Source organism: Hemiscyllium ocellatum, chromosome 3, assembly GCF_020745735.1.
Source record: "Hemiscyllium ocellatum isolate sHemOce1 chromosome 3, sHemOce1.pat.X.cur, whole genome shotgun sequence".
Lineage (NCBI taxonomy): Eukaryota > Metazoa > Chordata > Chondrichthyes > Orectolobiformes > Hemiscylliidae > Hemiscyllium > Hemiscyllium ocellatum.
Window position 1 is genome coordinate 32,854,436 of NC_083403.1, and position 26,873 is coordinate 32,881,308.

A 26,873-nucleotide genomic window follows, 5' to 3' on the forward strand; every position below is an offset into this window, starting at 1 on the left:
TAATGTGAAGTTGTTCTGGCCAAAATAGATGGCAATATATGTTCACGACTGAGTTGGTGGATTCAGCAACAGTACACTAAAGAAAAGCTGGGGCAAGGGAACGGTTCGGATATACTGACATCAGGGTCCACAGAAGCTTCACTCGGATGTATTCAACGAGGTGATCCCAGATATGGAGGGACTGTCATATGAGGAGAGGTTGTACTTTAGAAGAACGTGAGGTGATCTTAATGAAACAGATGAAATTCTGAGGGCATTCGACAAGTTAGATGTGGAAGGGTCAAAGTTGGAGGGCATAATCTCAGAAAAAGGGAGTTGCACATTTAAAACCGAGATGAAAAGGAATTTATTATCTCAGAGTGCCTGTCGAGGTTGGGCCATTAAGTAGATTCAAAGCTGAGATAGATTTTTAATCAATAAGGAAATCAGGAGTTATTGGGAAAAGGCAGGAAAGTGGATTTGACAATTTTCAGATAAGCCATAATCTGATTGAACGGAGAACAAACTTGATGGGCTGAATGGCCTGCTCTATCTTAGGTTTCTATGAATAGGTAGAGGTGTGAGTTGATACCTTCATAGCTACTCTATATTGTTCTGCAATGGTATTCAACCCCAAATGAGAGGGAGTGAGTGAGTGAGAGAGAGAGAGAGAGAGAGAGAGAAACCTGGGTGAATGGAAATCAGAGGCAAATGAGTAAAGGGATGGGCGATGAGTGGGTAGGTAGGAGAGCCTGTGGTGCGACTGCATGAATGCCATGACCAGATGCTTCTGACCCCTATTTTGTGTGAATTCCTATTACAGATGAGGCAGTGTTAGAATTAATCCTAGAGAATGAAGTCAATTGAATTGTTGAAGTTTTGGTGCGCAAGCATTTTGGAGATAGTGACCATAACTCTAAGTTTCAAAGTCATGATGGAAAGAGATAAGGGTAGTGCAGAGATTAAGTTCTGAGCTGGGCGAAGGCCAATTTCAATTTCATTAGATAGATCTGTAAAATATAGACCGAGTGCAACTACTTGCCTACTTTGTCTACATTTGGAAAGTGGAAGAGTATTTAAAAGTGGCATAGTTAGAATTCAACCTTTTGCATTCATTCACTCCCATCACATGCTCCCCTACCTACCTACTCACTCACTCACCCAGGGCCAGCATATTCTTGTAAGAATGAAGAGCAAGGACAATAAGAATTGGATATCAAGGGATAGAAAGTTTGATAAAGAAAAAGAAGGAAACATATGTCATGTACAGAGCATAAAAAACAGGGGGACCTTTCCAAAGTATACAAAGTATTGGAGGTTGCCTGAAAAGGAGACTAAGCGGACAAAGGCCTCTTTGGCAGATAAGATGAAGGAAAACTCCCAAGGTTTTTTGTTAGTAACAGCAAGAGGATTACCAGGGAAAGGATACCATTACACCCTAAAGGGCAACTGTGAGGAGCCAGTGAATTTGGGTAAGGTCTTAAATGAATTCTTCTCACCTGTAATCAGAGGAGTAAGAATCATAGATTCCCTACAGTGCAGATAGAGGCCATTTGGCTGAGAGTCTGCACTGACCCTCAGAGCATCCCAGCCACTCTCTGTAACCCCACATTTACTATGGGACAATTTAGTATGGCCAATCCGCCTAACCTGCACATCTTTGGACTGTGGGAGGAAACCAAACCACCCACAGGGAAACGCACGCAGACACGTGGAAAATGTGCGAGCACCACACCGACCGTAGTTGGAATTGAACCTGGGTCCTTGGCACCGTGAGGCAGCAACGTTAACTACTGAGGTCACCATACCACCCATACAATTATGTACTTAGTCCTAGAAATTCACTTATTGGGAGGGAAATAAAAGAGCGACTTTGAAAAAAAAAATCTTTAAACACTGGAATATGCTGCCTGGAATGCGCTAATATGGTTATGTGGATAGATTAGACAAAGTGAGGTTACTTAGAGTAAATATGTTTGATGTATTTTAAAATCACAAGTTTAGATGGAGTGAATGAAGAGTGAATAATGGAGTGAATAAATTGTCCCATAATGTCTAGGGATGTACAGGCTTGGGTGGGTTGGCCATGGTAAATGTGGGGTTACGGAGACAGGATGGGAAGCTCTGAGGGTCGATGCAGACTTGGTGGGCCAAATGGCTGAAGGGATTGACAAAAGAATGAGAGGCATCATGAAGAATGTGTGTAAGCAACAAGTAACAAGGATTTTGACTCATTCAGGTGCCTGATTCTTTGAAGAGGTGACAAGTGGGTTAGACCAGGGAAACCCAGTGGATGTGGTCTATCTAGACTTCCAAAAGGCCTTTGATAAGGTGTCACACGGGAGGCTGCTGAGCAAGGTGAGGGCCATGGTGTTCAAGGTGAGCTACTGGCATGGATTGAGGATTGGCTGTCTGACAGAAGGCAGAGAGTTGGGATAAAAGGTTCTTTTTCGGAATGGCAGCTGGTGACAAGCGGTGTTCCGCAGGGTTCAGTGTTGTGGCCGCAGCTGTTCACATTATATATTAATGATCTGGATGAAGGGACTGGGGGCATTCTAGCGAAGTTTGCCGATGATACGAAGTTAGGTGGTCAGGCAGGTAGCACTGAGGAAGTGGGGAGGCTGCAGAAGGATCTAGACAGTTTGGGAGAGTGGTCCAGGAAATGGCTGATGGAATTCAACGTGAGCAAATGCGAGGTCTTGCACTTTGGAAAAAAGAATAAAAGCATAGACTACTTTCTAAACGGTGAGAAAATTCGTAAAGCCAAAGTACAAAGGGATCTGGGAGTGTTAGTCGAGGATTCTCTAAAGGTAAACATGCAGGTTGAGTCCGTGATTAAGAAAGCAAATGCAATGTTGTCACTTATCTCAAGAGGGTTGGAATATAAAAGCACCGTTGTGCTACTGAGACTTTATAAAACTCTGGTTAGGCCCCATTTGGAGTACTGTGTCCAATTTTGGTCCCCACACCTCAGGAAGGACATACTGGCACTGGAACGTGTCCAGCGGAGATTCACACAGATGATCCCTGAAATGGTTGGTCTAACATACGAGGAATGGCTGAGGATCCTAGGATTGTATTCATTGGAGTTTAGAAGATTAAGGGAAGACTTAATAGAAACTTACAAGATAATACATGGCTTGGAAAGGGTGGACACTAGGAATTTTTTTCCGTTAGACGAGGAGATTAGGACCCTTGGATACAGCCTTAAAATTAGAGGGGGTCAATTCAGAACAGAAATGCGCAAATATTTCTTCAGCCAGAGAGTGGTGGGCCTGTGGAATTCATTGCCGTAGAGTGCAGTGGAGGCCGGGACGCTAAATGTCTTCAAGGCAGAGATTGATAGATTCTTGATGTCTCGAAGAATTAAGGGGTACGGGGAGAATGCGGGTAAGTGGAGTTGAAATGCCCATCAGCCACGATTGAATGGTGGAGTGGACTCGATGGGCTGAATGGCCTTACTTCCACTCCTATGTCTTATGGTCTTGATGCAGACTCAATGGCAACTTTCAAAAGAATTATCTAATTAATTTAAAGAGAAAAGTTCTGACAAAGGGAAACAGAATAGGATTAACTGGATTGCTCAAACAGCTGGTGCAGTTTCAATGGGATCCTTTTACAATGCACTATTATAAGGCGCTCATCAGTCCTAACTGAGATGGTGATCAACAGCTGGTATTCATTGGTTAACTCACATCTTACACATGACAGAAAGCAATATGGAATCAGATGAATGAGGGTCAGCTATTTGACTCATCATATCTATAAAAGGTATTGAAAATTTCACAAGTCAGCAGATGCTCAACATGCCGGCAGCCTCCAGACTGAACAACAGAGGCCCTACCAGCAGCAAAGTGGTCTCTATGGTCACCTGCCGACTTTCACTTTGTTACAGGAGCTCCATTACTCACAGGAAAGATCACTCAACCCGAAACATTAACTGTGGTTTCTCTCCATAGATGCTGCCAGACCTGCTGAGCTTTTCCAGCAATTTCTATTTTTGTCTCCATTATTCACGGTTGGAAGAGTTTTCTGATCTCTTTCAGTACTGGGGATATGGAGAGCAGATGGAAAAAACGTGGAGGTGAAGGAGAGGATTGGCCATGATCATACTGAACAGAAGAACAGGCCTGATGAACTTAAGTGTATTCCTGTTACTTTTTCTTACTTTCCTATAATTTAGCAGAAGTGAATTAATCTTTTTCATGCATCACTCATATGAGCTATTGACCCTCTGACTCTTGGTTTTGAAGTGTGAAGTAAGCACAAATACAGAGATATTTTAATGAAGAGTAACCTACCTAGTACCGTGCTTATATCATCTACACACCTGGTCATAATACCAGGAACATCCATAGAGTTGACTAACGGTATGAGACCATGACGAGATAGCAAACCATAGGAACTCTTGAATCCCACAATACCACAGTGGGCTGCAGGATTGCGTGTGGAACCACCCGTGTCTGAACCTAGAGAACTGAGAGAAATGTTGCACAATTAGTGTTGCGTGCCCGTGCCCAAAGTGTTAGGTACATTAGTCAGAGGGAAATAGGACTGGGTGAGTTACTTTTCGGAGGGTCGTGTGGACTTGTTGGGCCAAAGGACCTGTTTCAACACTGTAGGGAATCTAATCTAAAATCTAACTGTATGAGTGTCAAATTATCCTCTTCACTGGAAATTAAGGAATTCATCATAAAGAAGGGAATAAAACAATTAAATAGAGAATAAACAAAAGTTGAAGCATGATAAGACTGAAGATAAATTCTGGGAAATGAGCAATATGGAAACAGATGGAGCGCTGAAGATTCATCTGAAATAAGATTCAATTTGTACCAAATGTCACAGGTTTCGAGCCAGAACCCTAGTAAAAATGCTTCTTAATGATTCTGAGCTCAGGATAGTGATACTTGTTGATTTTCACAGGTATGGTTAAATAGGTTGTTAAGTCAGCATATCTGCTTCATCAGCAGTACACAAGAACAGTGCATATGCAAATGCAACACAGGCAGTAGTTCTCCAGGGCTTTGAACTACTTGCTTTGTAGGTCATCCAAGACTCTGAAGAATATATTTAATTTTATGGACCAAATACATTTGAATGCACCTAAACATTCACCCTCAACAACACAGAAGAACAATGGCTGTAGAAGCATGGGAACACCATGTCTTCAACATGCCTTTCAAATCATTTGCCATCCTGACTTGGATATTTATTGCCATGAAACTCCCTATTACAGCACTGTGGGATGGCTTTTGTTATGCATTTGCAGCATCTGAAGAAAACAGGCCACCTCCACATTCTCATTGTAACAGTGTCGCCCCATTTCCCTGTTCCTGTATCAGTCAAAGCAAACACTCAGACACAGTATCGTTTTACCTCCTTCATCTTTATTCTGGGCCCTGGAGGAAGAGAGAATGATCGCTGATGTGAACAGAGATACGCATCTTCTCTCATCAACAGTTTCCTAATATATTATATAGTCACTTACAAGGAGCAGCCTCCAAAGGCAATATCTATATTGATTGGGTGACTGTTACAATCAGCGAGCATTAACAGTAAGCCATCTGGAATTATACAATGGATGTTCTTCACCTTGTTAACTGGCTCCACATAATGAATGCTTTTTCACCTTGTTAACCCACTACCCTTGCCTCTAGCACCTCATTTTTTTACTGCAAGTTCTTATCTGATTCAAGTCATGTAAGCTGAGTCTTTGTCTCACACAAGCCAAAACTTAACTTTGTCCCTACCTGCTCATACCTTTTACACTTTTTCAAGGAAAATAGTGGCGTTGTCACTATTCTTCACAAATTACTTTTTTAAAATTCTGGTAGTAATGCTGCTACCTAAAATGGAGTGTTTCAGCAAAGCTCCTGCACGTGAAAGCCAAGTGCCAATGGACAGTGCCTAAACTACCAACTGATCTTTCGAAGTTGGATTTTAGCTTTTTCATACGTACCACACTTTTTAAAAATCTTCAGTTTGAAATTATTAAATAGTTTTAAAAAATGTAAATCTGGTGACTGGGGAATAGAAATGTTTTGGAATACTCACGCAAAACAGGTCTGTGAAGCCACTGCTACTGCACTACCTCCAGAACTACCGCCTGCAATAACCCAATTGGAATCTTCCAGTTTCTGGTCACGAGCAAATCGTTCTCTGTACTGTTCGGAATATCCCCAAGGATTTCTCACTGGTCCAAAAATGCCATCAATACTCCCGCTCCTAGGGAATTAATATTTGTTACGTTGTGACATTATGGGGACAGTTACTCATCAGGTTTTCACTTTTGAACTAAAGGCTGACACCATTGAGGCCTCGTTATAGTTGGGAACCTGACATCTCAAAACTGCAATTAAGAAACAGCTGAGATAACAGCAGAAAAAACATGTGGTTACACCAATGCAATGTATTTAGTATGGCTAGTCAGATCATTGCTATGACCTGCTTTGGTGTTCTATGGGCAATCACAACAGCCAGCAAATATTAGGTGAGATTTGAACAGCAAAAAAAATATAGCGGTTATGGGAAAATAAAAGAAAATGAGACTACAATAGATTGATTAACAGCAGAGATAGTGAACCTACAGAAATTTGTACCAACACTTCCGAAATTCTAAAACGTTACTGAGTAAGTCTGAAAAAGATGGAATATTTCAAGTACAGATACTTTTAAATACAACGCAGTGCAAATTAACATTACATAAATTGTCAAGAAAGAGTTAAGAAGAACTTAAAACTAGGAGCAGAAATGGACTGTCTGCCTCCTTGAATCTGCTTCACCTTCCAGAACTGATCTTTCAATTCAACATCATTTTCCTACCCATTCTCCACAGCCTTGTGTTCCCAAAGTTTCACAGAACCATAGAATGTGTAGAGTACTGAAAAAGGCCAATTGGCCCAGGGTGTCCGTGCTGCTCCTCCGAATGAGCAGTGCATCTCTCTCGTTTTTGTCCCATAACCCTGCACATTCTTCCTTTTCAAATGACTGTCTGATAATCTTTTGAACCAGCCTCCATCATTCTTTCAGGTTTTACATTCCAGATCCTAACCAAAGCTTGAAGAAGTTATTCCTTACATCATTTTTGCTTTCTTTACTAATAACTTTAAATCAGTGCTCGCTCATTCTTGATTCATTCATGAGTGGCAACATTTGTTTCCTAATTCCTGTCACGTTATGACTGAATAAATTAACCAGATCTCTTCTCAGCCTCCATTTCTCCAAGGAAAATAGTCCCAGCTTCTCCAGTTAATTGTCATATCTATAATTCCTCATTGCGGAAACCATTTTCATGAATCTCTTCTGCACTCTCTCAGATACCTTCAAATCTTTTCTAAAGTGTAGAGCCCAGAACTAGATGGAATATTTTAGCTGAAGCTGAACTAGTGCCTTATATTAGTTCAACATAATCTCCCTGTTCTTGTAGTCTTTGCCCCTATTGATAAAGCTCAGAATGCTGTCCAATTAACTGCTTTCTTAGTCTTTGCTACTGCCTTTAACGACTTGTACACATTTACACCTACGTCCTCCTCCTCCACCACCTTTTGAGTTCTCATCTCTATTTTAAAATTTCTCCCAATGAGCAGCAAAAATCTCTATCCCAACCTCAAAAAACTCAACAATGGAGGATCCACAACCTGGGGTAGGGAAATTTCTCCACACCTCAGTCCTAAAATAATGTATTGCCAACACATGATTCAGGCAAGTTATGTTCTTACCCCATTGCAAATTCGTCAAGATTGGTCTTTCCCACAAGAACAGCACCTTGATCCAGTAACCTCTGGACAACCGTGGCATTAAAAGGGGGAATGTAGCCTGCAAGCAATAGAGCAAACTCATTATATACACCACAGGGTCCACGACAAAGTATAATTAGAGAGCGGGAACTACGGAGTTAAATTATTTTCAGATTAAAATCATTTGTCAACATAGTTAATTTACTTCTTGTCTCGCCAGCGTGAGTACTGCCCTGAACTTTGCATTTGATCAATGCTTGAGTGAAATCTGCACCTAGCATTTAGACCCACCCTGCATTGAAAATGTAAATCAATGTGTGAAAACAAAATGAAGGGTAGATACTTCAGTGAGTAGAATCATTTCAGTGGAGGGACCAGAAGAGAGGATGGTTTGATCGGGTAACTTTGATTAATAAACGTAAAACAAGCTGAAGATCACAATATTATTAAATCAGTCATATTTGACAGACAAGCTTGTCTTGAGGAATAGCTTTTCTTATAAAATATGTTTGAAATATCTTTGTAAACAAGTTGGAATTTTGGTAGATTATTTGCAAATATAAGGGTATAATCAATCAATCAATCAATCAATCAATCAGTCTTGTTTGTGCCAGGAACTGGCTTGTAAAAACTTTAATTTCTGAATTTTTTCATATGTCGTTATCTCTACAAAAATGGCATATATTCTTGCCATAATTACTTCACTCGTGAAGCAAATTTCATCTTTCAAATTATGATTGAAATTTGAAAAGAATGACTAGATTCTGCAAATATAAAATGCATTGGTTACAGGAAGAGACTGGCAGCCAACCAGAGCAATTTAGCTGATCCCACTAGAATACTAAGAGGTTGGATGGGTGCCATTGAGGATCAAAAAGAGCACCGTGTGTGGACATAGAGGGTACACCCAAGGTGCTGAATAAATCCTTTACACCGGTCTTTACCCAGGATAAAACACAGAAGTCAGTTGAGATACCGAATATCTTCCAGATTTAAAAAGGTGATTGACTAAAGGACCATTAGTAGGAAAAAATATGTAGTCAGTTGTTACAATCTGGAATACAGGAAGATCATTACGGATTAGCCAATTGGCTTCCTTCTACAAGTAACAAGTAACTATTTGATGAATCAGTTTTACAGAACACTGGACACATTTTTAGCACAGTTCAAGGGTTCCCAAATCATTAGCTCTCTGCATGTGAAAATCATGAGACAATTTTATTGAATAAAATACATGATAGAAAAGGTTAATAGATTCACTGTAAAAAACAGTGCTATTCACTGATTTCAAAAAGAATAAAAGTATAGCTTTTTCTCCAGTGGATAATTGCATAGTAGTGAGTCATAATGCGTGGAGAGGCTTCAAGGTTGATTGTCAGATTTTTTTTAATGAGTTAGCTGATCTCAGCAGGTGCATTTTAATTGTCCTTTGTTCAAAAGTTTGAGAGAAGATTTGTAGCTCGGGTGCTCATTGTTGTGGTTCTGTTCGCCGAGCTGGGAGTTTGTGTTGCAAACGTTTCGTCCCCTGTCTAGGTGACCTCCTCAGTGTTTGGGAGCCTCCTGTGAAGCGCTTCTGTGATGTTTCCTCCGGCATTTATAGTGGCTTGGCTCTGCCGCTTCCGGTTGTCAGTTCTTGCTGTCCGCTGCAGTGGCCGGTATATTGGGTCCAGGTCGACGTGTTTGTTGATAGAATCTGTGGATGAGTGCCACGCCTCTAGGAATTCCCTGGCTGTTCTCTGTTTGGCTTGCCCTATAATAGTAGTGTTGTCCCAGTCGAATTCATGTTGCTTGTCATCTGCGTGTGGAAAACAGCTAACGACCCGCATCCATGAACACCAACTAGCCATGAAACAACACGACCAGCTATCCTTAGTAGCCACACACGCAGATGACAAGCATCTGTGGGTGACGATGATGATCAGTGAGTTAATTTATTGGGTCAGTTAGAACTTGGAAAAGATGGAATTGATATTCTCTTAGGTATATAGTGGCCAGAGCATCTTCTGTTCAGGAATATGCCCAGTCAGAAGGACTTAAAAAGGGTTAAAATTATACTCAATGTGTTTTATTAATTACCATGTACCCCATCCTCCTTCAGCTGATGAATCGGAACTTCTTCACGTTGAACAACACTTGACTGAAGCACTACCAAGGACACAAAATGCACTCTGGGTGAGGGATTTCCCCACCAAGAGTTGCTCAGTAGTAGCACGACTGATCGAGATGGACAGGTTCTGAACAATGTAGCTGCTAGACTGGGTCTGAGGCAGGTAGGGAGGGAACTAAGAGGGAAAAACAAACTTGACCAATTTTCTAGCTGTAGGTGCATCTGTCCATGCAGTATTGGTTAAAGTGACCACCGCACATTCCTTGTGAGACAAAGTTCCACTGTCCATCATATATAGAGTCATACAGATCTTCAGTCCAACTCATCCATGCGAACCAGGTTTCCCAAAGTAAACGAGTCCCCATGCCCGCATTTTGTCAAATATCCATCCAAACCTTTCCTATTGATGTATCTATCTAAATGTTTTCTAAAATGTTGCAACTGTACCTGCAAATACCACTTCCTATAGCAATTCATTCTGCACACACATGATCCACTATGTAAAAAAGTACTCCAAAAGTGGCTTCGCCAATGTCCTGTACAATCTTAACATGACATCCCAACTCCTATACTCAATGACCTGAGCAATGAAGACAAGCATGCTAAACGTCTTCTTAACCACCCAGCCTGCCCGTGATACAAATTTCAAAGAACTATGTACCTAACCTCTTTTCAACATTGTCCAGGGCCCTAACTGCTTAAGTCCTATCCTTGTTGGTTTTACCAAAATGCAATATCGCGCATTTTTTGAAATTAAACTCCATCTGCCACTCCTCAGCCCATCTGATCAAGATTCCTTTGTAATCTTAGATAGCTTTTTTTCACTATTGAATTTGGTGTCATTTGCAAACTCACTAACCATGCCTGAGTGGCGTGTGGCCTTATCACTGGGCTAAATGGGACAGGGTTTGAATAGATCTAGCAACTCATGATTAGGCATCCCATGAGGTGCAGTGGACCAACAACAGCAGCAGAATTGTCCATACACAGAATCGACAACATATTGGCTTGGCATATCCCCCACTCAACTATTACCATCAAGCCAGGTGATCAACCCGGTTCAATGGAGAGTTCAGGAGGGCATGCCAGGAGCAGCACCAGACATAACTGAAATTGTTACCAATTAGGACTACCTGCATGCCAAACTGCAAAGCAGCAAATGAAAGTAGAGCCAAGCAATCCCACAACCAATGGATTAGATCTAAGCTCTCCAGTCCTGCCACAACCACTTGTAAAATGATGGCAGACAATTACTAACACACTGCAGGAGGAAGTTTCACGAATATCCCCATCCTCAATGATGATAAAGCCCAACACATCAATGCAAAAGATACGATGAACAGCACTTTATTTTCCATTTGGGAACCCTGCAGCCTTCTGGACTTAATGTCAAGCTCAACAATTTTAGGGCTTCAGCACCTTTCCCCTACCTCCTACACACCAAGTGTCGGCTGCCACACACTTCCCCCTGTCAGCCATTAACATTCCCCATTCACAGCTATTTATTCTCCCAGACTGACCTTTAACCACTCTTCCATCTGTCCAACTGTTTTTCTCTCTCTGCGGACTCTATCACTGCCTTTTGTTCATTCTCCCTATTGCCCCACCTATGCCATCTTCTGTATAAAATCCATCCTTTTCCTAGCTACTTTCAGTTCTGAAGAAAGGACATTGGATCTGAAACATTAACTCTAATCTTGCTCCACAGATGCTGCCAGTCCAGCTGAAATTTTCTCTGTTTTAGTGCCAAAACCAAGACTGAAGCACTTGCAGCAATTTTGTCAGAAGTGCCGAGTGCATGATCCATCTCAACTCCTCCAGTGATCCCAAACATCACGGATAGCAGTTTTCAGCCAATTCACTCCATGTGACATTAAGAAACGGTTGGAGACAATGGATACTGCAAAGGTTATAGGTCCTTACAACATTCCAGCAATTGTACTGAAGACCTGTGCTTCAGAACTTGTCACTTCCCTAGCAAAGCTGTTCCAGTTACGACACTGACATCTCATCGAAAATGTGGAAAAGTGGCCATGTGAATCCTGTACACAAAAGTAGGACAAATCCAACCTGGCCAATTACCACCCCATCAGACTACTCTTATCATCAGTAAAGTGTTGGAAAGTGTCATTAACAGTGCTTTCAAGCAGCAGTTGCTCAGTTTAGGTTCTGCTTGGAACATTCAGCTCCTGTCCTCATTATAGGCTTGGTTCAAACATGGACAAATTTGAATTTGAAGGTAACAGTAAATTAAGGTCACATTTGACCGAGTGTGGCATCAAGGAGTCCTAACAAAACTGGAATTAATGGGTATTGGTGGGGGGTGGGAGGGTGGGGAATCTCTGCTGGTTAGTGTCATGCTGGCACACACAAAGATGGCTGTGGTTGTGGGAAGTCAGTCAGACATCTCAGTTCCAGGACATCTCCTTAGCAGTTCCTCAGAGAAGTGTCCTACATCTAAGTGTCCTTTATCCATGACCTTTCCTCTATGATATGGTCAGGAGTGGGGATGTTTGCTGGTGGTTGCACAATGTTTAGCCACATTCATAACTCCTCAGATACTGAAGCAGTCCATGGTCAAATGCAACAGGATCTGGATAATATCCAAGCTTTGGCTGACAAGTGGAAATTAACATTTATTCCACACAAAGGCCAGGCTATGACCGCCTTGATTAAGAGAGGATCTAACCACCACCGCTTGACCTGCAATGATGTCATTATCACTGAACTTCCCAGTATTAACATCCTAGTGGTTACCATTAACCAGAAACTCAACTGGACTCACCATATAAACAGTGGCCACAAGAGCAAGCCAGACGCTAGGAATACTATGACAAGGAACTTACCTCCTGACTCCCCAAAGTCTGTCCATCATTTACAAGGGACAGGTCAGGAGTGTGATGGAATACTCCTTAATTTCCTGGATGAATACAGTTCCAACAACCCTAAGAGGCTTGACACCATCCTGGACAAAGCAGCCCGCTTGATCGGCACAGATATTAAAGGGTTAATTTGTTCTGCTGACCTGCAGGAAATTGGATGTTCGGAGGCTAAAGTGGTATGTCTCTGTCTTACAGGTAGAATGTAAGGAATTTACATCCCCGCCCCGTGCCATTCAGAGCCATTTGCATGGCCATTTCCTAGTTATTCAAGAGTAAAAGAATTACATCATCATCCCCTATTCAGGAATCAATAAGGGCATTGCAATTAAAATTCTGATTACTCCCTGTAGTTAAAAAAAAGATTCACAACAGATCTAGCCATTTAGGGATGACTTACATTATACTGTTTCTGGAAATGATGTGATGACTACATTGTGTCTCGAGTGGCATGTGACTCTGGGGGGGGGGGGGATGGCTGGGGGTCATCTTGCAGCCGCTACTGACTGTAATGTGAAGCTCTTGTATTGCATAAAGGAAGGACTGATCCTTTTGTTCAGACAGATCTTTGAATGACCCGGCAAGCCCTGCAAAGTGTGTTAAGGGTTCCTCCAGAAAACTTGTACTTGCTTAACAAAGTTTTGCCTGTTCACAGATGTTGGTGCGTTGCAATGGCATCAAATGTGTAAGAATCTCAAGAACAAAAGAACCCAACAACACCATATTCGCAAACATCCATTTCTTTTGCTATCAATGCTCAATAGTAGCAGGATGTACTATCTACAAGATGTTACCAAATATCCTTAGAGAATACTTTCCATACCCACGACCAGTTCCATCTAGAAGGACACATTGGAACGCCATTGAAATAACTCCACAGAGACTAGTACACTGTCGTCAAGTCACCCTTTATTTACTGTGGAGCGTCCTTGACAGTGATCCACCTGTCTGAGTGAACAGAACCTCTGAGACTCCTGTCAATATCTGTCAGTCAACGCTCCCTGATTAACAGCCCCAATCAGGGAACTCATTCTATGAGGTCAACCTGGCAGACATCTTTGCAATCACTATAGCTTTAGCTATCACCTGCAAGTTCCCATCCAAGCCACTTATTAACTTGATTTGAAAATATATCAATGTTCTTTATCTCTTGCTGGATCAAAATCCTGGAATCTTGTCCCCAAGGACATAGTTAAAAGTTTAAAGTTTTCCTTCAAAAAAGCGGTAGCAGACCCGGAAGGCGCGCTAGGTTACCTGGGTAAGGTTTTTTTTTTCTCTCCCCTTATTTAAACGCGTAGGCGAGTCACCCGAGGCACTACACGAGTAGTGCCTCCCACCCTTCCACCTCCTCTAACCTAATAATAAGACCAATTGTGACTAGCGGGTAAGTGCTGCATTTTCCTTGTTTGTTTCTTTAGATTTAGTTGGTTTTTGTTTTTTTAAGGAAAGCTTACTTTTAGAGGGATGGCAGTGCAGAGAGGGCAATGTTCCTCTTGCAACATGTATGAGGTGAGGGAAGCCATCAGCGTCCCTGCTGAGTACACTTGCAAGAAGTGCACCCATCTCCAGCTCCTCCAAACCCGTGTTAGGGAACTGGAGCTGGAGTTGGATGAACTGCGGATCATTCGGGAGGCAGAGGAGGTCATAGATCGGAGCTATAGGCAAGTAGTTACTCCGAAAGTTCAAGATAGATGGGTGACAGTGAGGGGGAGTGGGAGGAGGAAGCCAGTGCAGGGACCCCCTGCGGTCATTCCCCTCAAGAACAAGTATACCGTTTTGGATACTTGTGGGGGGGATGACTTACCAGGGGCAAGCAACGAGGTTCAGGCCTCTGGCACGGAGCCTGGCCCCGTTGCTCAGAAGGGAAGGGTGGAGAAAGGTAGAGCGATTGTTCTTGGGGACTCGATAGTGAGGGGTACAGACAGACGGTTTTGTGGGGGCGACAGGGACTCACGTTTGGTATGTTGCCTCCCAGGTGCAAGGGTACGTGATGTCGCTGATCGTGTTTTCCGGGTCCTTAAGGGGGAGGGGGAGCAGCCCCAGATCGTGGTCCACGTTGGCACCAACGATATAGGTAGGAAGAAGGGTGAGGATGTAAGGCAGGCTTTCAGGGAGCTAGGTTGGAAGCTCAGAGTTAGAACAAACAGAGTTGTAGTCTCTGGTTTGTTACCCGTGCCACGTGATAGAGAGTCGAGGAACAGGGAGAGAGAGCAGTTAAATGCGTGGCTACAGGGATGGTGCAGGAGGGAGGGATTCCGGTTTCTGGATAACTGGGGTCCTTTCTGGGGAAGGTGGGATCTCTATAAAAAGGATGGTCTACACTTGAACCTGAGGGGCACCAGTATCCTTGGGGGGAGGTTTGCTAGTGCTCTTTGGGAGGGTTTAAACTAACTCCGCGGGGGCATGGGAACCAGGACTGTAGCTTTAGGGTACAGGACCTTGAGTGTAGGGAGGTTAGGAATAATGCAGCGATCTCTAAGGAGGGTGACTGTAACCAGAAAGGTGGATTGAAGTGTGTATACTTCAATGCCAGAAGTATAAGGAATAAGGTAGGTGAACTTGCAGCGTGGGTTGGTACCTGGGACTTCGATGTTGTGGCCATTACAGAGACGTGGGTAGAACAGGGACAAGAATGGCTGTTGCACGTTCCAGGGTTCAAATGTTTTAGTAGGATCAGACATGGGGGTAAAAAAGGGGGAGGCGTGGCATTACTTGTCAAAGACAGTATCACAGCAGTGGAATGGACGATGGAAGAGGACTTGCCATCTGAGGTAGTTTGGGCTGAGGTTAGAAATAGGAAAGGTGAGGTCACCCTGTTAGGTGTTTTCTACAGGCCTCCTAATAGTCCTAGAGAAGTAGAGGATAATATTGCGAGGATGATTCAGGAAAAGAGTGAAGGTAGCAGGGTGGTTGTTATGGGGGACTTTAACTTCCCAGATATTGACTGGGAGAGCTATAGCTCGAGTTCATTAGATGGGTCGGTGTTTGTACAATGTGTGCAGGAGGGTTTCCTGACACAATATGTCGACAGGCCAACAAGAGGGGAGGCTATATTGGATTTGGTTCTAGGTAATGAACCAGGCCAGGTGTTGGACTTGGAGGTAGGTGAGCACTTCGGGGACAGTGACCACAACTCGGTGACTTTTACTTTAGTGATGGAGAGGGATAATCGTGTGCCGCAGGGCAAGAGCTATAGCTGGGGGCAGGGAAATTATGATGCAGTGAGGCATGACTTAGGATGTGTGGATTGGAAAAACAGGCTTCAAGAGAAGAACACTAATGAGATGTGGGGAGTGTTCAAGGAGCAGCTACTGCGTGTCCTCGATAGGTATGTACCAGTCAGGCATGGTGTAAAGGGCCTTGTGAGGCAGCCGTGGTTTAGTAAGGAATTGGAGTCCCTTGTGAAAGGGAAGAAGGCGGCATATGTAAAGATGAGGCGTGAAGGTTCAGTAGGGGCGATTGAGAGTTATAAGGTAGCCAGGAAGGAGCTAAAGAGGGAGTTAAGAAAAGCGAGAAGGGGACATGAAAAGTCTTTAGCTGGTAGGATTAGGGAAAACCCAAAGGCTTTCTATAGGTATGTCAAGAATAAAAGGATGACTAGGGTAGGTATCGGTCCAGTCAAGGATAGTAGTGGGAAGTTGTGTGTGGAGGCGGAGGAGATTGGAGAGACATTAAATCAGTACTTTTCATCAGTATTCACTCAGGAACAGGACACTGTTGCTGATGTGAATATGGAATCACAAATAATTAGAATGGATGCCCTGGAAATATGCAGGGAAGAGGTTTTGGGAATATTGGAAAGGATGAATATAGATAAGTCTCCTGGGCCTGATGGCATTTACCCCAGGATCCTATGGGAAGCTAGGGAGGAGATAGCAGAGCCATTGGCCTGGATTTTTATGTCATCGTTGTCAACAGGAATAGTACCAGAGGACTGGAGGATAGCGAATGTGGTCCCATTGTTCAAGAAAGGGAGTAGGGATAGCCCTAGCAACTATAGGCCAGTGAGTCTGACTTCAGTGGTGGGCAAAGTCTTGGAGAGAATGGTAAGGGATAAGATTTATGAACATCTGGGTAGGAATAACGTGATCAGGGATAGCCAGCATGGTTTTGTGAAGGGCAGGTCGTGCCTCACAAACCTTATTGAGTTCTTTGAGAAGGTGACCAAGGAAGTGGATGAGGGTAAAGCAGTAGATGTTGTGTATATGGATTTTAGTAAGGCGTTCGATAAGGTTCCCCATGGTAGGCTAATGCTAAAACTTCGGAGGTATGGCATTGAGGATACATTAGAGGTTTGGATTAGGAATTGGCTGGCTGGAAGGAGACAGAGGGTAGTAGTTGATGGATTATGTTCATCTTGGAGCGCAGTTACTAGCGGTGTACCACAAGGATCTGTTTTGGGACCATTGCTTTTTGTTATCTTTATAAATGATCTAGAGGAAGGACTTGAAAGCTGGGTAAGCAAGTTTGCGGATGACACAAAAGTCGGTGGAGTTGTGGATAGTGAGGAAGGAAGTGGTAGGTTACAGCGGGATATAGATAAGTTGCAGAGCTGGGCGGAAATGTGGCAAATGGAATTCAATGTAGCTAAGTGCGAAGTCGTTCACTTTGGTAGGAATAACAAGATGATGGATTACTGGGCTAATGGTAGGCTACTTGGTAGTGTGGATGAGCAGAGGGATCTTGGTGTCCATGTACACAGATCTCTGAAAGTTGCCACCCAGGTAAATAGTGCTGTGAGGAAGGCATATGGTGTACTGGGCTTTATTGGCAGAGGAATTGAGTTCCGGAGTCCTGAGGTCATGTTGCAGTTGTATAAGACTCTGGTGCGGCCTCATCTGGAGTATTGTGTGCAGTTTTGGTCGCCATACTATAGGAAGGATGTGGAAGCTTTAGAACGAGTGCAGAGGAGGTTTACCAGGATGTTGCCTGGAATGGTAGGAAAATCTTATGAGGAAAGGCTGAGGCACTTGGGGCTGTTCTCATTGGAGAAGAGAAGGTTTAGGGGAGATCTGATAGAAGTGTATAAGATGATTAGGGGTTTAGATAGGGTAGATACTAAGAACCTTTTACCGCTAATGGAGTCAGGTGTTACTAGGGGACATAGCTTTAAATTAAGGGGTGGTAGGTATAGGACAGATGTTAGGGGTAGATTCTTCACACAGCGGGTTGTGAGTTCATGGAATGCCCTGCCCGTATCAGTGGTGAACTCTCCTTCTTTATGGTCATTTAAGCGGGCATTGGATAGGCATTTGGAAGTTATTGGGCTAGTATAGGTTAGGTAGGATTCGGTCGGCGCAACATCGAGGGCCGAAGGGCCTGTACTGCGCTGTATCCTTCTATGTTCTATGTTCTATTGTGGGTCAACCAATAGCACATGGACTGCAGCAGCTCAAGAAGACAGCTCACCACCACCTTCTCAAGGACAACTAGGCGCCGGCAATAATTGCTGACCCAGGCCATGTTCCATAAACGAATTTTTAAAAATTCAAGACCTTTTAACATAACTCATTCCCAAATCTACACTTACAAAAAAATTCTGAAACCTTACAAAAAGAGCTGAGGAATTGCATGCGAGAGTGGAAGTTTTAGGCTGCAGAATTCAAAATGAAATGCAATTTACAGAGAGTAGACAGCAATCAGAGGAGTATTTGAGAAATTAAACCTCGACGTGATAAGGCATTCAGTAATTCTCAAGGCACAGGTCTTGAATGAAACATTTTCATTTGCCCACAATGTTTGGAAGAGATTGAAAACAATGCAGGAATATTACAATTGGATAACTGATGCTTTATTTTTCATTACTTATTTATTTGCTTCAAAACTCAAACTATTTTTTATAAAGAATAAAAAAAGCCTTTACCTTTTAACATGTTTGATGCACATGTCGTCTCAACACCAGCTGTGCTGAAGTTATCCTTAACAGCTATTGGAACCCCATCTAAGGGACCAAAGGATTTGCCTGGGTGGATAGAAATCAAAAATGCTTATATAGTGAAATATATAATTTATTATTTATACATTTTATAAGAAATGACACAATAAACCGAATTGACGTGATAGTTATAAGTAGCTGATATGTACTTTGTTGCAGTTCTTTACAGATTAGCAAAGATTGGAAGCACACTGGCATTCTTCCAGACTGACTTCAGAATTATGTATAGTTACCAAAACAAATCCATTTTAATTGCATTTTTCCTTAGGATGGTAAACAGGACAGTCTAACTTACATACCAGCTTAATATTAACATTCCCAAATTAGATTTTCTCAATCTGGTTCAAGTAATTTGATGTGAATGCTAAAATGAGGATTCAACCAGTGCTGCAGATGTCAAAGGCCCAAAATAAAACCAAGAGTGCTGGAAAAACCCTGCCAGCAACCACAGAGACAGATGCTGAGCCAGTGTTTGAAGCTCCATACGATTCTTCTTCAGAACTTTAAAAACTGGCAGCCTAGCTTTGCTCATAGTCCTCCTTCCTCTAAGACAGAAGGCTCGAGGATTATGGCCTCAACTCCGACAGTGTCAGAAATCAATAGGAAAGTGTGAGACAGCTGCATTGTCAGGAGTTTCTGCCTTTCCAAATAGGTATTAAATTTAGGCCTTTCCTTCCTGGTCAGAAGGACATAAAAAATCCTTGGTTTTATTTGAAGAGGAGCTGACAATGCTTTACTTCTGGTCACGATTTTTTCTCGTAGTTAATACTCTAAAATTAGATCATCTAATCCAGAGATGTCTCCATTTTGCAGCAAAGCAGTGATTATGATTCAAAAATAATTAATTAGAATATCTTAGTGATAAAAGTTGCACGACATATGAAATTTTTGTTCACTTTTTCTGCACTTCATTTGTACTGGAGCCGAATGATTGAAAAGGCAACATTGCCTCAATGGGTAATTAAAACCATCGTATCAAGTAAACTGACTGGGGGAGAAAGAAAAAGGATAGGGAGTTGCTATGATCAGAAAAACAAATACATAGTTTTCACCAAGACAGCTGTACTAACGGAGAGCAAATAAAAATGCAATGTTACATCCATCCAAAATATGAACAGGTTTGAAGCCAAGTTCCTAACAGAATTTTAACAAGCACATAAGGTAAAGTGTAGTGGAGCTCAATGTTTTAAAAATCCTGTAAATCCCATTGGTCATAATGATAAAGCTGTATGTCACCTCTTTGCAGCCGTTGCTCTGCTGCTGTTGCCTGCTGCATGGCAAGTTCCTCAGTGACGGTAATGTAGGCATTCAGGAAGGCTGTCTTCCTGATTAAAGACAGACATCTTTGGCACAGCTCAGTTGGACTGATTCGACCTTCTTGAAAAGCTCGAGTAATCTACAATTGTAATATAGATGGTGAGGCTAATATAGGTCACATATAGATAGGATAAGAAAAGGTTACCCACCACATCAATAAATTTATATCTAATTGGCTGGCATTGTAGGCAAGTCTCACTGAGCCCTAGTCTTTAATCCCAGTACTTCATGCAATCTATCATCATTAAATCCTAGATTTGAGTTTACTACATCCTCCTGAGGTACCTGGAAACAATGAACAGAAGGATGCACTCTTGCAGAAACTCCATAGCTAATGACAGCCTTGATGGCACAAGTTCCCCCAAACTTCTGATCCCTTAATAAATTTAACGGCCTGGTCAGCTCTGGCAAACTAAAGTAGTAGCAGTACAATTGACAATTCACAATCCCTGCTCAAACCCTGAGCTCAAATTCCTGCTTTCTCTCTCTCTCATTAAAAACCTCCTCATCTCCAAATATATTACTATTTCTGACAACTTTATAAGCCTTTTCTTTCATTCAACTTCCTTCATCAGCCACGGTTGACTGACATTTTTGAGCTTCTGCACCTTGAAGGAATGCATAGTTAGTGTAAAAGAAGTAATAGTTTTTTTTAAAAAAGACTTTCCATTTGCCAGTGTACAGTAGTGTTTTAGTGTATTTTCCCAATCCACTTCAACCAATTCTTGCCTTATGGCTTCATAATTTCCCTTATTCAAAGTGAAGAGTCTTGTTTCTGATTTAACTGAAAATGTAACACATTGTGATCGCTCATCCCGAAAGATTTTTTAAAAACAAGATTACTAATAAAAGTCCTTTCTCATCACATACTATTAGTATTAAAATAGCCTGTAGTCAGCTGCTTAACATACTGCTCTAGCGAACCATCCCTAAACCCCTGTTAGAAATTTATCCTCTGTAGTTCAAGTGCTCTATTGATTTACCTAGTTAGCAGGTTTTGAGATTTGTAGCTCAGGTTGAGATTCTGGATGGAAGTTTGCTCATTGAGCTGGAAGGTTCATTTTCAGACATTTCGTCACCATACTAGGTAACATCAGTGAGCCTCCGGTGAAGCACTGGTATTATGGCCCATTTTCTATTTATGTGTTTAGGTTTCCTTGGGTTGATGATGTCATTTCCTGTGGTGATGCCAGTTCCTGTGGGCACCACTTCGACTGGGACAACACATCCATCCTGGGACAAGCCAAATAGAGACACACACGAGAATTTCTAGAACCAGAACTCGATCAACAAACACATCGACTTGGACCCCAATTAACACCCTCTGAGAAAAAGAACAGGAAATAACATCACCAACCCAAGGAAAACTAAACAACAAATAACAAGCTGGCCACACTATCAGTACTTTACCAGAGGCTCACTGATGATGTTACCTATGGTGACAAAACGTCTGAAAATGAACCCTCCAGCTCAGCGAGCAAACTTACATCAGGTTTACCCAGTCTACAGATAGATTGCAATCACCAATGTTAACTGTGTTGCCCACGCTATAAGCTTCTCATCTTCTGATGAATACTATGCCCCACACATACTACTATTTGCTGTCTTCTAAATAATCCAACCAACATTTGTTGCTCTCATTGTTTCTTCGTTTTAGCTAAACAGGCTCTACACATTGTTCCTCTAATCGGAGATCCCTCTCTTACAAATGCACTGATCCCACCCTATATTATCAGAACAATTGCACTTACTGTTCCTTTTTTTGCCCATTGTTTGTAAATGTTGAATATTCTTGGTTATTCAGTTCCCAGTCCAGGTCACCATGCAGCCATTTTACTGTAATGGCAATTATGCCATGTTCTTTTATGTCTGTTTGTACCTGTCCCTTCCACTCCACCAAGGACATGCAGGTCCTGGACCTCCTCCATCTTCAAACCCTAACTGCCTGACACCTAGAGGAAGAACACCTCATCTTCTGCCTTGGGACACTGCAACCACACGGGATTAATGTGGATTTCACCAGTTTCCTCATTTCCCCACCCCACACCTTACCCCAGTCCTAATTTCTAACTCGGCACCACCCTCTTGACGTGTCTATCGTATTTCCCATCTATCCGCTCCACCCTCCTCACCTACCTATCACTTCCACCCCCTCCTTCATCTACCTATCACATTCTTAGCTACCTTCCACCCAGCCCCACCCCTCTCGTATTTATCTCTCAGTCCCTTGGCCCACAAGCCTCATTCCTGATGAAGGGCTTATGTCTGAAACTTCAATTCTCCTGCTCCTCGGATACTGCCTGATCTGCTGTGCTTTTCTAGCACCACACTCTCGACCCTTTAGATTATCTGTCTTGTTGTGCATGCTGTGTACATTCAAGTAAAGTGTCCTTAACTTTGTAGTTTTGACAACATTCCACATTTGAGGCATACTTGATACTCGGCTTTGTTTCTAGTGGTTTCGCTACTTTCTGTTACCATATTTAGTTGTTGTCAAATCCCATTCCCAGATAAGCTATATTAAATCCATTCCAACAGCACTAGCAAATCTCCCTGCAAGGATATCACTACCAGTCTCATTAAGGTGTAATAAGTTCTACCAACCTCCGAACTGGTCCCAATGTCTCAGAAATCTGTTGCCATCCCTCGACACCAGTTTTTCAGCCATGTGTTCAATCAATCCTCCTGTTCTTATGCTTACTAGCACGTGGCATTGGGAGTAATCCTGACATTACTGCTCTTGAGGTTTTGCTTTTCAAATTCCTTTCTAAGTACCTAAAATCTGCTTTCAGGACCTCTTCCCTTTTTCTATCTACATCGTTGGTACCAATTTGGACCATGACTTCTTGATAATCCCCCTCCCTCAGAAAGTTATCCTGCAGCCGCTCTTGACATCCTTCCCAGAAATTTCTTTGATTCATTCTGTATCTTATATTTCCTAATGGTTTCTAATTGGGACTTTAAACATACTAGTATATTCCCTCTCGTGTGTACAGCCTATTCTTTTAAGCGTGTGAGTGCTTTCAATTGGTCTGTACAGTTGTGCACATATGTAAAGGGATGCACTTGCTTGGACTGCAGGCTATCTTCTTGGGTTACAGTCTGGTTGAGAGAGAACATTGCTGGTAATCCTTCCTAATTCATCATTTGCAGTTCAGCCATCCCTGGCAATGGACTGATTAATATCTGGACGGAGAAAATGTGGTAGGAGGTAGGTCAGAAAAGAACTAAATCTTACATCTGTAAGGCAACTTCTGACAATACGAAAAGATAGCAGTATGTGGTGCTTCACAGAAGGAAGGGTGACCAAAAACTGAGCTAAGAGCTTTAAAGGTGGAGAAAGTAGAGGAATTTCCAGAAATTAGGACTTAGGGCAGCTGATGATAAACCCAGTAATGGGGTGAAAGGATGTAGATGCAAAGGGGTCAGAATCTACACAATAACTCCTTCCTTTTCTATGTTAGGGGTGGGATATTTTGACAAATATTTCAAAACATGAAATAATATGTCACACTTCTCTTGAAAAAAAAGTTGTTCATTCCATCAGATGTATGGGTTAAAACTGCATTTCTTCTGACTAAGCATGTCAGAACATTATAAAATTTTGCCAAATATGTTGAGCAAAGTATAGATGTTGATGTCACTAGTTAATTTTAATAATATGGGTAATTTGACCAGTGGCAGCTAATGTGATTCAGATATTTCCACACTAGTGTCAACAGCTAAGTTCACATTACCCTGCCAGGCAACATTGAGGTGATGATTAGCTGTGCCGCTGCAGTGAACAATATGACATAATTGAGATGGAAGTTCATTTGAAATCGGTAAAAATGAGTTTGGTAATTCTTTTGAAAGAACTGAAAACCTAAAGCTTGCAGAATTCAAAAGATTCTGAATTAAAGTTTTATACTGAATTTGATAATTCTTTTTAAATATTTTACAATCCATTTTAAATGATGTGGACAAAGAGAAATGGTGTAATTTATCTGTAGTTTGCTGATGATACAAGACTGGGTGGCAAGGTAAGCTTGGCTTTAAAACAGCTGGAATCTGTGACCGTTTTTGATAAAGTCTCCCAACAGAGGTTGTTCAGCAAAAGTAAAGAACATGGGAGAGAAGATAATGTACTGGCATGGGGATTATGAATTGGCCAATACACAGAAAGCAAGCAAATGGGTCGATCTTAGTTCAGAGGAAAGGTCACTGGACCCGAAATGTTACCTCTGCTTTCTCTCCACAGATGCTATCAGACCTGTTGTTTTTCCAGCAATTTCTGGTTAGGTCTCTGATTTTCAGCATCCACAGTTCTGTGGTGTTTTGTTTCTCTCTATTCCCTGCCTGTACATTTATTGGTTTAAATGCCTCAAAATGTTGCATTCATATCTGCTTCGACCACCTACCCCAGTAGCACATTCCAGTCACCTACCACCTCCTGTGTAAAAATCTTGCCTCACACATTTCCTTTACACTTTCTCCCTTTCACCTTAAACCTATGCCCCCTAGTATTTGACATTTCCACCTGTGGAAAAAGACTGACTATTCACCCTAGCCATGCCTCTTGTTATTTTATATTCTTCTGTCAGGTTACCCCCTCAGACTCTGACATTCTAGCGAAAACAATCCAAGTTTGTCCAACCTCTTCTTGTTAGTAATGGTGCACGGTGAACAACCTAGCTCTCAATGCCAGCAAAACCAAGGAACTCATTATTGACTTTCGGTAGGATGTTACTCATGCCCCCCCTACACATTAACAGCACAGAGATGGAACAAGTGGAGAGTGTCAAGCTCCTGGGAGTGGGCATCCACAACAAGCTTTCTTGGACTCTTCTTCCTCAGGCAGCTGAGGAAATTTGGCATGACAGCGAATACTCTTGCCAACTTTTCAAGGTACGCCATCGAGAGCATTCTGTCTGGGTGTATCACTACCTGGTGTGGCAACTGTACCATTCAAGATCAGAGACGGTTACAGAGAGCAGTGAACTCGGCCCAGACAATCACAAAGGTCAACCTCCCATCGATAGAATCCATCTACCAGGCCCGCTGTCAAGGAAAGGCTGCCAGCATTCTCAAAGACCCATCCCACCCTGGCAATGTTTTTTTACAACCTCTACCATCAGGGAGAAGGTACAGAAGTCTGAACATACGCACCAGCCAGTTTTGTAATAGTTTCTACCCTACTATTATTAGAATACTGAATGAACTCTCAAACTCTTATCATTTGCCTTAACTTGTGTTTTTGTTTTTGCCGCTGTTTACCTATTATTTACTTATCTATGCTACATAACTGTGTGATCTGCCTGTATTGCTCGCAAGACAAAGCTTTTCACTGGGCCTCGGTACATGTGAAAATAAATTCAATTCAATTCAATTTAAGTAACATCCAGATAAATCTCTTTTGCATCCTGTCCAAAGCCTCCACATCCTTCCTATAGAACTGCTCACAATACTCCAAATGTGACCTAACTTTACTTTAACTCAATTCAGAATGAGAGGGATGCAGGTATCTCAGATTGTGGGCGAGAGGAGATTAGAACTACAAGTAGGAGTCGGACATTCGGCCCATCCGGACTCCTTTGCCATTCAATGAAATTGTGGCTGACCTGTCTGAGGCTTTAAATCCTTTTTCCTACCTGTAACTTTCCCACACAACCACGTTAGCCATGCAACCCCTCTGGGTCAAAGAAAACCCTTAAAACTAACTTGACTTTCAATAAATTCCATAATGTAGCTTGTTACGCTCTCTGGAAAGATTACCTTCTTGATTCTGTACTGTCATGAACAATGGTCCAATCCCAAACTCACCATCAAACCAGTAGAAAAACGGGGTGCAGTAGTAGTTTGGCATACTGACCTCTACACCGCTGAAGCCAGACGCCAATCCTACCGACCCCTCGACCATGACCCCACCCCCTCATCACCAAACCGTCATCTCCCAGACCATGCGAGAACCTCATCACCTCAGGAGATCTCCCACCCACAGCTTCCAACCTCATAGTCCGGGAACCCCGCATTGCCCGGTTCTACCTCCTTCCCAAGATCCACAAGCCTGACCACCCTGGCCGATCCATTGCCTCAGCCTGCTCCTGCCCCACTGAACTCATTTCCACCTACCTTGACACTGTCCTGTTCCCACCCCAGTCCAGGAACTCCCCACATAGGTTTGAGACACCACCCACGCCCTCCACCTCCTCCAAGACTTCTGTTTCCCCGGCCCCCTACGCCTCATCTTCACCATGGATATTCAACCCCAATACACCTCCATCCGCCATGACCAGGGCCTCCAAACCCTCCGTTTTTTTTCTCTCCAGACACCCCCAACAGTACCCTTCCACCTACACTCTCATTCGGTTGGCCGAACTGGTCCTCACTCTTAACAATTTCTCCTTCGAATCCTCCCACTTCCTCCAGACCAAAGGGGTAGCCATGGGCACACGTATGTGTCTCTTTGTTGGCTACGTAGAACAGTCCATCTTCCACTCCCCACCTCTTCCTCCGTGACATTGATGACTGCATTAGCTCTCGCAAGGAGGTTGAGCCCTTCCTCCCTTCCTGGACCTCTCCATCTCCATTAATGACGACGGACTTGACACTGACATTTTTTACAAACCCACCAACTCCTACAGCTACCTAGATTATACCTCTTCCCACCCTACTTCTTGCAAAAATGCCATCCAGTATTCCCAACTCCTCCGCCTTCGCCATATCTGCTCCCAGGAGGACCAGTCCCACCACAGAACACACCAGATGGCCTCCTTCTTTAGAGACCTCTATTGTCCTTCCCATGTGGTTAAAGATGCCCTCCAACGCATCTCATCAACATTCCACATTCCGCCCCTCCACACTCAAACCCCACCCCTCCAACCGTAGCAAGGACAGAACCCCCCTGGTGCATACCTTCAACCCACCAACCTTTGTATAAA

General features: G+C 42.7%; 1 protein-coding gene across 1 annotated transcript in view; it reads right to left on the bottom strand.

The window, feature by feature from the left end:
* The window catches only part of qrsl1 (glutaminyl-tRNA amidotransferase subunit QRSL1), a 45,267-nt gene that overhangs the window by 17,239 nt on the left and 1,155 nt on the right, over nt 1–26,873 (bottom strand). Inside the window, exons 2-6 of the mRNA XM_060856568.1 lie at nt 19,873–20,032; nt 18,565–18,663; nt 7,698–7,794; nt 6,034–6,204; nt 4,281–4,456 (exon numbers count right to left, since the gene is read on the bottom strand). Coding sequence (XP_060712551.1) covers nt 4,281–4,456; nt 6,034–6,204; nt 7,698–7,794; nt 18,565–18,663; nt 19,873–20,032 — 703 coding nt within the window. The remainder of the gene's footprint in view (nt 1–4,280; nt 4,457–6,033; nt 6,205–7,697; nt 7,795–18,564; nt 18,664–19,872; nt 20,033–26,873) is intronic.